Source organism: Odontesthes bonariensis, chromosome 7 (assembly GCF_027942865.1).
Source record: "Odontesthes bonariensis isolate fOdoBon6 chromosome 7, fOdoBon6.hap1, whole genome shotgun sequence".
NCBI lineage: Eukaryota > Metazoa > Chordata > Actinopteri > Atheriniformes > Atherinopsidae > Odontesthes > Odontesthes bonariensis.
The window spans coordinates 35,746,082-35,758,114 of record NC_134512.1 but is presented as its reverse complement, the minus strand read 5'-3'; the positions used below and the strand labels follow the sequence as shown (position 1 = coordinate 35,758,114).

The 12,033-nt window shown below is 41.4% G+C and overlaps 1 protein-coding gene across 1 annotated transcript; it reads left to right on the top strand.

Moving 5' to 3' along the window:
- The first annotated feature begins 1,912 nt into the window (after window positions 1-1,912).
- On the top strand, window positions 1,913-11,256 carry LOC142384445 (C-signal). The gene is made up of 6 exons (XM_075470696.1): window positions 1,913-2,376; window positions 2,586-2,637; window positions 5,534-5,721; window positions 6,875-7,048; window positions 9,474-9,584; window positions 10,050-11,256. The coding sequence occupies exons 1-6, from the start codon at window positions 2,224-2,226 to the stop codon at window positions 10,161-10,163; spliced, it is 792 nt and encodes a 263-aa protein (XP_075326811.1). The 5' UTR covers window positions 1,913-2,223; the 3' UTR covers window positions 10,164-11,256.
- The last annotated feature ends 777 nt before the right edge of the window (window positions 11,257-12,033 follow it).

Sequence of the window (12,033 nt, the reverse complement as noted above, 5' to 3'; positions counted from 1 at the left end):
TCAGACGACTCTGCAACCATCAGTATTTACCAGCTCCGGCTCTGATCAACCTTTGTGTGCATCTGTCTGCAAATGCTTCAATTTGTGTCCTTGGGAGTGAGTGTGAGCGTGTGTGTGGTTGTTTGTTTCTGTGTGGCCCTGTGATGGACTGGCGACCTGTCCGGGGTGTACGCCGCCTCTCTCTGGGATGGGCTCCTGCCCCCCCCCACGACCCGACAGACAGATTAAGCGCGTACAGAAAATGGATGGACGGATGTTTCAATTTGCAGAAAAGCTGGCTACATTAAAACAGCATGTCCCTCTGCACTGATTACTGGACACATTATCTTCTATCTAAGCCATTACCTGAATTTTGAATTATCTGTTGACACAATACCGCACTATCCTCCCTGTTTAGCCAAGACAGAAAATGCTGTCCAGCTCAACGAGCACATATCCGCACCACACATTGTACCAGCTCATCATTTGCACTGTGGGCTTGGCAGCAAACCAATGTGTCTGTAAATGGAGGCACAGCAGCCAAATTCCAAATTAAGTGACCTGGAGCAGACCCGGGATATTTGCTGCTCCCAAGCACCGGGAGCTTAAAGAAAATCTGGACTTAGGGTGCTGCCAGAGAAACCATCTGTGTGCTGTGACTGCATAAACTCCATCAGCTGTGCTGTCACCCTAATCTCTGCACCTCCATCTTTGCTTCAATATTTGAAAACAGACTGAATGCAAACAGTGAATTGCCTCTCTTCTTAGCATTCTCTTTGCATCCATAATAAGAATCCAATTCTTTTGATATGGTCAGCGTTTCCTTCTCATTTTCTCAAGTAAGGTAATATAATCAAGATAATAAGTAATATAATAAAGATAAAATATCAAAGGAAACACATGAAGCATTTGAGACATAACTCATATACACTCACCAGCCACTTTATTAGGTACACCTTGCTAGTAAAAGGTTGGACCCCCTTTTGCCTTCAGAACTTCCTTAATTCTCTCCTTAATTCTCCAATGTTTCCTTAATTATCGTAGGACATACCGGACCAGCTTTAATGAGAGAAAGGAAATAATTTCTGTCCCAGAGTTTCTGGCGGCTGCAGGGCCAGCAATCCTCAATTATTTTCATTCAGTCGTATTAACTGTGACTCAAGTAGATAAATAAAGAGCAGCTTGATCATGAACAGTCACAAACTTTGATCATAAAGTAATATTCTATTTTCCTTGTATATGATATATTTACCTGACATAACATGTGTGTAACAACGCCATAAGATAGCAATACAAAAAGTTTCCAAAGCACTTCTCCTAAGTACTATCAACTACCAGCTTTCCTTTACCCCATGATGTCTTTCACAAGTTCCAAGGAAAGTAGCTTCAGGAAATACAATAGGAGGTCATTTATTTGACTGGATTCCAGTCAGTCAAACTGAGACGCAGTCTCGTTTAGGACAAGGCTAATGTCTGTGGGTCATTTTGTGTAACTCCTTTTGTAACTATCCTTTTAGTGTTGCACGCAGAGGTAATAAATCTCCCACATATTTATTTCCTGCTGTTCTATCACCTGGACACTCCTCAGATATGTGCAAGACTCTCCATGTATTCAATGTCTTACTTATTTACACCTGTGAGGCAATTTGCTTCAACTTGTTCTTCTTTTTTAATCCACTTATGCCCATATTTATCTGTAGTAAGTCTCCATTTCATGTTTGTGGCCCACATTTAAGTTTATAACGCTGCACTTTTCTTTTCCTTTTCATTTGTTTATCCGATATTTCTCTTTTAACTAATTACGTAGTAAACAGACACTCGCACACAACTAATAAATCAACTAAACATGTGTAACTTTCTGGAAAAGGTCAGTTTCATTACCAGTTTGGGGTGGTTTGTGCGCAATGAATTATGGGAGAGTTGGACTAAAAGATCCGAGTTGAAAATGTTTAAAACACCTATAAGTGTTTTCTCAACTTTCTAGTTACTTTGTGCCAGTTTAACCTAGATTAATCAGGCTAAATGTGAATAAATTGGGGTTTTGACTGCTCTATTTTCAGTTCGACCATCTTCGTCCTGTAACGTCTGTGGATCGGTTGGTTTCAGTGGAGTTATCCTCCCCCCTGCCGGAGGAGTGGCGTGACAACCGCCGCAGATTAGCCAAAAGACCCGTGACAAGAAATATCTTCACCGAAAGCTCAAACGCCGGACTGTTGGATAACACAGCCACGGACGTTTTCAGCGATGAGCGGAGCCGTGACCTTCAGAAACTGCGGCTCGGTGCTGGTAACGGGAGCCAGCCGCGGGCTCGGCCTGCAGATAGTCGACAGTCTTGCGAGTGAAGGATTTTCACCCGGCAAGATTATAGCCACGACCAGAAACCCCGACACCGCACAGGTAACCACCGATTTTTTTTATTCAGATACTTGCACTTAATTATCTTTAATATACGAGCATTATCTAACTGCGAGCCACGCGGAGTCGGCTTTAGTAACAGAAAAGCTGCGCGAAGCAATGACACAATATTAAAAGTCACCACCAGAGGTCGCCATTGTCCGCTGTTGTGTCTCACTGAGTAATGACAGTTTTGTCCTTTTGACCTACAGAAACTTCAGGAACTGGCAAAGAAGCATCCCCACATCCACATAGTAACTCTGGGTAAGACCGAGAGGAGCAGTGTTGGTGTTTGTAAGCAAATGATGGCGTTACATATGCCAGAAATACATGGCAAACACACAAAACAATCAAAACATTGAACAAAACAACCATGAAAAGATGAACAAATGACCATAGTGATAGAGAATGGTAACAAAGACATGGACTGTGTTCCAATGGGACACAACAGGGCTATGAAACAACGAAAATGTGACCTAAAAAAAACACTAACATGGAAAAAGGAGTGGCAATATGACAACAAAGTGACACAAAAGCAAAACATAACTGGAGATTAACAACAACCACAAAATGATTGTACATCGTTTATAGTTTTTTTTGTGTGTGTGTATGTGTGTCTAAAGGCCTCGGTATGCTACTCTATAGCTATCGGCCAATCCGACTCCGTGGTCACGCAGATGTTGACCGGCACACAGTAAACTCTTTCAAAAATGGCGGTGTTGTTGTTCTGAGAGGAAGGAGCAAAAAAAGGAAACGGAAAAGGAAAAGTAATTCCGGAAATTATGTTGTTAGCCGACCAATCACAACCCTTGCGGTCTCCGTCTACGGAGAGGGCTCTCCGTAGCCGGGAGGACGACCATAAATCGGGAATAAGACTTAATTCAGAAACAACCCAAATGAGACAAAATTATCTCAAAGACACTAAATGGGACCAGAAATCAAACCAAAGCTGAGACATGTAGCTGTAAAAAGCTGTAAAATGATCAAAGTGAGACACCTTTAAGAGAACCACTGATGGTATAGTGGCTATTATGAGATGAACAGTGACCAAAATTAGATCAAATGTTGTATTTATGAGACATGTAGCTGTAAAAAGCTGTAAAATTATCAAAGATTCAAGATTCAAAGGTTTATTATCATATGTGCAGTTAGAAACGTGTTTCCCTGTACAATTAAATTCTTTGCTTTGTTGCCCACACTGGATGTCCAAATATAATAAAAGATAAGATAAAATAAGCATGCAACAACAATATTATAACAGGATTCTTAAATAAAATTGAAATATAGAAATATAGCCTGTGTACATAAAAGTGAGACACCTTTAAGAGAACCACTGATGGTACTGACCCATCCCACGTGACGTCACAACAAAAGCGTCAGCCATTTTGGACGTGAAAACAAGTAGTCTACCACAGCCAACAACGGAGGAGCGAGGAACATTCAAAGGAAAATATCGATTCGATCAGTAAGGTTTACATCATGCCGGCATATTGTTGCGCGCCTGGGTGTACCAACAGTCAGCAGACGAGGAAAGATTTGTCTTTTTACCGGATCCCCACTGATCTTGAGCGACGGAGAAGATGAGTCGCGGCGATCAATAGGAAAGACTGGCAACCTTCAGTATACCAGCGGTTGTGTAGTGACCACTTTGTTGGAGGTAAGTGTCGAATAAAGATATATAACATATACATATACATGCAAAATAAAGATAAAGCCTGAGAGGGATTTTCCACGGTACACCAGATGATCTCTCACGGCACACTAGTGTTCCCCCGTGCCATTTCAGGGTTGCCTTTCTACTAGATAAAACATAACACAGCGCCTTTAGTAAAGCACTACGACTTGGTCATTGCAATTCTCGTAATAGCAAGATTATAACACAGTGTCAACGGGTTTACATGTCGTTTATCCTGGTGAACAACGTTAAATGAAAAATGTAAACAAACCTTAGCTGTAAAAAGATGGCGCCCACCGGCTCCAGGGACGATCCACTGGTAAAAGGCAGGTCACATAGCCCGACACAAAATATTTGTAGGCATCCAAACTCTTGTATGCCTTTAGATCCTTTCCCGTGTATGGCGATGGGTTTTTTACAACATAAATATAAAGGTCGTGGGGGCCGAAGTCGGGTAAAGACGAGGCGGTGGCATGCTGTCGGACGTCTGTAAACAGCCCTGGTGGAAGCAAGTACACGTCGTTTTCTAAACCTCCAATTTTCAGCTTCTCCAAATACCTCTCCCTCTGCTGGCCCACTAAATGCCCGACCTTGCTGGATAGTGGAGTTTTTTTCTGCATCTTGTTCTTTCTTCTTTTATTCAATTTTCAGTCTGTCTGTATCGTTACTGTTACTATCGTTACTCGCAAATCGTTGTCTTCTATACGTCCAAAATGGCGGTTGCTTTACGAAAGTCACGTGACTGGGAAGGGTCAATAGTGGCTATTATGAGATGAACAGTGACCAAAATTAGATCAAATGTTGTATTTGTGAAAAACAATCAACCTAGACATGACTCAGATACAACAAATATCCCAAATAAGATTAAAAAAACTCCCCAAAAATTCAAAATTACAGAGTGAGACTGAAGGATTTAATGAAGACAATCACAATGAGATGCAAAAAAAGAAGAAGAAAAACCCACCAAAACAAGATGTTTAATGATAAAGATAAGACAGTGACTCAAAGGCATGCAAACAGATGCTAATTAACTGCAATGACACATAAAACAACCACAAATTCCACCTACATGGTGGTCGTAGTTGTGTTGAGTCCTTTGTCTGTATGGATGGTTTGGGACCAATTCCATTTCTCTTCCTTTAACCCTATCATTGGTTTTTAAGTGCCCTTGATTGTGTAGTGGAGCTACAACAGCTATTAGTTGAAATTTTCACCTTTTGGAGTCTAAAAACATGTGTTTGGAAGGCTTGATGGCCACTTTATTTTGACACCATCCCTATCCTGCACCAGGAGAGAAATACTAAAGCTGAATGTTAAGACAAATGAGAGGATTGGAAACTGGCCTTAGTCCTCAGGAGGTAGAGTAGGGCCTCATCCAAATGTGTGCCCAGTGGTATATCATTTCATGACTTGTCATGCCTGGAAACACAAAGACATTTCAGCTTTGACCAGTTTGTGTTGCAGTTTGTTGTGTTTCTTGTGCAGATGTGGTGAGTCAGGAGAGCATAGAGAAGTGTGCAGAGGAGGTGGGCCGGCTGGTACAAGAAGACGGTCTCAACTGCCTGATCAACAACGCAGGGATCAACGTGATTGCCGACTTCCATTCTGTTACTGCAGAGAAGATGATAGAAAACTTCCACACCAACGCTGTCGCTCCCCTAATGATCACCAAGGTAATCTGCTGTTTTACAGTTTGTGAACTTTTAAACTTTTAGTTGTCCTGCTTCTGTTTTCCTGAGTCATCGGGGGTGGACCTTGAAACACAGACGCAATGAAATCCCAGAGCCTTGAACAGCCTGCGTGTGATAAATATTCATCAGAACTTTATGTTTTGTTTGGCCTCAGAGTGGGATGCCACAGAGCAGCACCCAGCGCTTTCACAAATATCAGCACTAATCAAAAGACTGTCAGCATGGCAGATTCTCGGTAACACACAGTTTAAAGGACAGTTTTTATAACTGCAAGGTCACACTGCTGTACAAAGCTCTTCTGTTAGATTCCCGGTTCAAAGCAGTGAGTCATGCGGAGCAGAAACTTGCTACTCCCCTGTTGCCATGAGCTTTAAAACTCACAGACAACAGAGAAATGACATCTGTGATCAAATCTTTAATGAGTTCAGCCTTTTTAAAGCGTGCTCATTCTTCTTCTCTTGTGAAAATAACGCTTGTGAAAATCATGATGATTCTTTAATTGTAGTTAATATAATAATAATAATAATTATACAGCGGAATAAGTCTTGTGTTGTGTGTCATGAGGTCATATTAATCTCATATAAAACTTGGTATGGACCTCCTCAGGCTGGGGGACTGGAGCCCATCCCAGCTACTATCAGACAGGATGCAGGGTACACCCTGGACAGTTAGCCAGTCTATCACAGGGCAAATACCAATACCAATAAACCTAACGTCTTTTGTGGAAGGATACTGGAGAGAGCGAGTAAACTCTGTGCAGTAACGTTGCTTTGAGGCTTTAAACCACCTGCTGATTGGTGTTCAATAACACACAGTTTGAACCAAATAAACAACTCGTGGTAAAATTTCTTGTTAAAACTGCACGCTTAGATGCATTTCCTTTTTTTTTAAGAAAATCTGTATGTATGATGGATTTCAGCAATTTCTCTGTACAGCCAGCAGGGGGCAGCACTAACACACAGTGTGAGGAGGCACTGACCGTGGAGCTCAGGACTCTTTCATAAATGTAACATGAAGTACAATGAAATAGAGGGGACCACAATATTGGTAAAGTGAATGTCAGACTAATCATAAGCGTTGTAACATTTTGCTGCTCTTCCTCCACAGTGATGTTTTGTTTTTCTGCCCCCGTCAGGCCTTTCTGCCTCTGCTGAAGCAAGCTGCATCCAAAGGAGGAGCGGGCAGCTCAGGGACTATGGGAATCCAGAGGGCAGCAGTGATTAACATGACCTCCCTGCTGGGCTCCGTGGAGCTCAACTGGGGTGAGAGGGCCAACAATTTCAAATGGTACCCCTACAGGACATCCAAGGTATTGTTGCTGTGGGATGAAAACATTGACCTAGCTTATAGTTAGCTTATAGTGGCTTTACGGGTTAAGCTTGCACTCTCAACTTCTCTGAAGAGATTTAACCAAAGGAGGAGAAACTGTTTATCTGTTTGACTTTTAGGCTTTCAAAGCAAAAAGCTGTTTACCACCAGCTGTGTTTATACAGGTGAATGAGGGACGATCAAGATAATCTTTCATAAAGTGATAGTTCTGACAGGCAAAGGAAGAAAGGTGAGACTGACTGAATGAAAAGTGTCGCATCAAGGACAAAGTCATCTTACATTCTGAATATCAGGTTTTCTGTGTGAAAAATATGCTTAAAGCAATCCTATGTAACATTTCTACCTTAAAATAACAGCTTGAAAAAAACTGTGCGACTAGAATGAGTTTTAAAATTACGATTGGCCTGTCTCCTATGCCCTTCAGGGGTCTGAGTTGGAATAACTGCTATGTAACTTTGCTGGAGCGGCCCGGGAGCTGAGCGGAAGTACTTCGACTTGCTTTCTGGCACACCTACCGCAAAAACAAATAGACCCCTCTCACGCTCCCAGGTACATTTGATTACTCTTACCTTCTCGGTCGACATAGCTTGCACCTTCCGACTCCTCGCCGGTTCGTCAACAAACGTGAAACGTGAAAGCGAAAGGGTGTTGTATTTACGACAGTGTAACCGTACTTTACCTCCAAGCCTGTAGGGGGAGCTCCATAGTGGGCTTTTTGAGAAGTTACATTGTATTGCTTTAACACAAAGCACTATCCAGCCTCACAAACGTAAAGAAACCGTGATTAGGCGACGCTGTGAGTGATTTCAGGCTGCAAAGGCAAACATTTATCCTCCATTACCCCCGGAGGAAATTAACTGGACCTATTTATTTATTTATATATATGAGCGAACGATATAATAAAAAGATACATCAGAAAGGGAGTAGGATCGAGAGCTACGCTGTCACACCCAAACAAACTATTTAGCTTTGATATTAACAGGATTACCAGGATGAGACACATAACAGCGCAGCTTTGTTACTTCAGTTCGTCACCATCTTTACTTAGTATGTTGGTTTTAAAGTTTTCCCTCACACCGACTCCTCTCACTGTAACGCTGTGGTGTTTAGTCCTCACAGCCGGTTTGTTGGACATGTAGGTTCATGATGTTTCTGTCTTGTTTGGAACTAATTCTGAATATTGACGGGCAATGATTGGTGTCTAACTGTAAACATAGTTTGGGCTGTTCTGAAGTCCTTAAATTTGAGATTTTAATTCTTTTTTTTGCAGTGTATATATTGGTGTTTGTTCTCCACACAGTGTGCCATAGGCTACGGCTACACGGAAACGAAACAAGTTTTTTTTTTAAAACGGGTACAAAAATTCTTGCAACCACACGGCAACGCTGCTGTAAAGACTCAGGTCCAGACGAAAACGGATGAAAACGATGAAACGATGCAGTACACACGCCACTGTGTCACGCCACGCTGTGAGACAATAGAGAAGTCTCACAGCGTCAACGTTTGACTGACGCAAAAACGTTTTCGCTGTAATAATGGAAACGAAACTATCGTTTTGGGGTAGTGGGAACGCCGGCTCCGTGTGGCCGCGACAGCGAAACGATAAGAAAAAGTATCGTTTACAGTGAAAAACGTTTTCGTGTAGCCGCAGCCATAGATGGAAGCACACAGGAACAGTACATTAGTGTGACGATTTTTGGTTCATGAGATTTTTTTTAGATCTATTTAAAGGCGGGGTAGGGGATCTTTTTCTGGAACATTTTTTTACATATTGCTTGAAATACTCTTCACACCCCCATTGCAACCAATTAATTAAAAGTTTTGACATTAATATGAAAAGTTTTAGTGGCCTCTAGAACGTACAATCTAGGAAAAACAGTATCCAATCATACTGAACGGACCGTTCACAATGATTGGATTCTGATGCCGTCTATCAAACTGCAATCTGCTCCTCCCTCCCCCTCCTTCCCCCTGTGCGCGTACCCTGCTCCGTGAACGAATTACACGTCCAGAAGCTTGGCAGGAAGCTAAACTAGAGCCAGCTTGGCTAGCACCTAGCATTATTAAATGTATAGTTAGCATATACTAAATACTAAATACGGCAACGATCGATGCTTGCTGTCAGAACAGCGCTCGTGCACCTTCGTGCTCGTGCGCGTTCATGTACTCTAGAGGCGTGCCTTCGGGGGGAAAGTGAAGAAAAGGGTTGGGACTTTTTACCTGTGTATTTTCAAAATGCAGCTTCGCTGGACTCAAAATCCAGGATCTCCTACCCTACCTTTAATTTGCATGAAATGTGATTATTTATTTATTTTTTAAATGAGAATGCTTTTCGGGGGTTGAAAGGTAAATAGACTACTTTGGTATTTGTTTAGTGTCTTATGGAAACCTGCTGCTCATTTCAGAGCGCCTTAAACATGGTTAGCCGCTGTTTGGCCGTTGACCTGGAGCCTGATGGAATTCTCTGTATGGCTATACACCCCGGCTGGGTCCGCACTGACATGGGGGGGTCTCAGGTAAGAAGCCACTCTCCATCAAAGTCTTCATGGCACGCTCCCTAACATAGGAAGCTGCATTTCAGCCATACTATCCATCCATCCATACACACATGCTCACACTCAGTCCCAGGGACAATTTTAGAGACACCAGTTAAACCTAGCATGCATGCTTTTGGATGGTGGGAGGAAGCCAGAGTATCCAGAGAGAACTCACGCATACACGGGGAGAACATGCAAACTCCACACAGAAAGGCCCCAGCTGGGAATCGAACCTGGAACCCTCTTGTGAGGCGATGGTGCTGAGCACCACACAACAGTGCAGCCCTCAGTCGTACTAAAAGTGGGAAAATGTACTTTCTGTATGAAAATGTGAGTCAGATCTACTTTTTAGTTCTTTTATCCTCAAATATTGAGGATCTGTAACACATTAACTGTCCTGAATTATGAGAACAACGTTTCAGTTTTGTTTCTGTTTGTTTCCAGGCTCCGCTGAGTCCCGAGGAGAGCACGTCCTCTGTCTTATCTGTGATTGGTGGGCTGACTGAAAAGGATCATGGGTCATTTCTGAACTTTACAGGAGAGCAGTTGCCATGGTGACTTGGTCATCACCACAGTAATAAGTCAGATGACTATAAGAACCATTAGCTGATCCAAAAAGTAATTTAACCTGTGCTAATTAGCTTTAAAAAAAATAAAAATACGACTGTGAATGTCTTATTCTAAATATTCAAGAGCAATAGATTTAAATGATTATAAAGAAATTACTTTAAAGTAAATACATTGTTTAAAGATGCTGTGCAGCTTATTTTCGTCCTGCTCATTAGCTGTGATAAGTTTGTTCTCTGCTTATTAATGCCACAGAGCAAACTTTTCCTAATCCACATTTGAAAGGTGTAAAAAGATTTTGAGCCTTTGGACCGTCTGAAAGTAAAAAACGAGTTTGATTCAGTCTGTCGTTAAAAGAAAAACATTCCTGGAAATGTATTGCTGAGGCTTGTGTGTGTCTGTTGAGTATTTGCACGGCTCATTCTTTGCTGGAGGTTTCAAAGAAACTTCTGGGCTTTTTCTCAAATGATTCTAAGAGTGAGAAAGAGCAAATACTTCGGAAATGACCCCAAACTGTGTAAAAACTGTCGCTTTACACAAGGATTATTACACACAAACTGAATTTAGATTAAGAGGTTGATTTGTGTGTAAGGCAGGGCTGCAAGATATTCAGAAAAAATACAGTATGTGATTGTGTTGAGAACTGCAATGAGATGGCTTGTGTTGCATATATTCACAATATTTCAGTATACGGTGTTAAGCTCTGGTGTTTTAACGAGGGCTGCTTTCCACTACTGCTCCTGTGCAGAAAAACATCAGAGGAATGTAGCTCTCATTAATATGCCTGCGATTATCAGAATGTTTGGAGGCACAAGCTGTATTTTCCAGTATTGGCATTGCACCTGTTTATCTGCTATGACAGTAGATTTAAATATATTGCACAGACCTGGTGTAAATTATGTAGAAGTGTTGAGATGATGTGGTTTCTATTTGTTTTGAATTGTTTCAATCTTAGAGTGAAAAGCAACAAGTATGAATATAGCACGATTCCTGTGCTCTGTTAAAAATGCACTAGTTTACCATGACTGTTTTTTTATGGTGAATGTTTAAAATATTGCTGTAAAACAATAATAAAAGTTTGATTCCCTGTAAAAGAGTTTTTCATTAAGGTGCAACTGATTTTCAGCCATGTTTTTCAAGCTTTCATGGACTGAAAAAGCATGATATACACTCACTGGCCACTTTATCAGGTACACCTTGCTGGTAAAAGGTTGGACCCCCTTTTGCCTTCAGAACTGCCTCAATTCTTTGTGGCATACTTTCAACAAGGTGTTGGAAACATTCCTCAGAGATTTTGGTCCATATTGACATGACGGCATCACACAGTTGCTGCAGATCTGTCGGCTGCACATCTATGATGAGAATCTCCCGTTCCACCACATCCCAAAGCTGTTCTGTTAGACTAAGATCTGGTGACTGTGGAGGCCGTTGGAGTGCAGGGAACTCATTGTTCATGTTCAAGAAACCAGTTTGAGATGATATGAGCTTTGTGACATTATCCTGCTGGAAGTAGCCATCAGAACATGGGTACACTGTGCTCATAAAGGGATGGATATACACATATATATACATACATACACACATATATCTATAGATATATATATATCCATTGATGCCTTAAATTTGACATATTTATAGAACGTGCGCACGTTAATCTAGCCTAAAAAGCTCAATTTGCGTTAAAGCGTTAAATTTCAGTTAACTTGTTTTAATTTCGAGAACCCTTAAAACAAATGAACCAGGTACTTTTTTTTAAAAACTTTATTTAAACAAGGTAAACACAAACAAGAAAATACAAACAAGTAAGGCAATTACAACAATATAACTTGTAGATAACATAGTAGAGGCATAGTATTTTGAA

What these genes read in the sequence shown, in the direction of transcription:
- LOC142384445 (XM_075470696.1), top strand. Translation starts at nt 2,224, where the DNA reads ATGAGCGGAGCCGTGACCTTCAGAAACTGCGGCTCGGTGCTGGTAACG. An exon ending in GAAACCCCGACACCGCACAG is followed by an intron (nt 2,377 to 2,585) that starts GTAACCACCGAT and finishes TTTGACCTACAG; the next exon opens with AAACTTCAGGAACTGGCAAA. An exon ending in CTCCCCTAATGATCACCAAG is followed by an intron (nt 5,722 to 6,874) that starts GTAATCTGCTGT and finishes TGCCCCCGTCAG; the next exon opens with GCCTTTCTGCCTCTGCTGAA.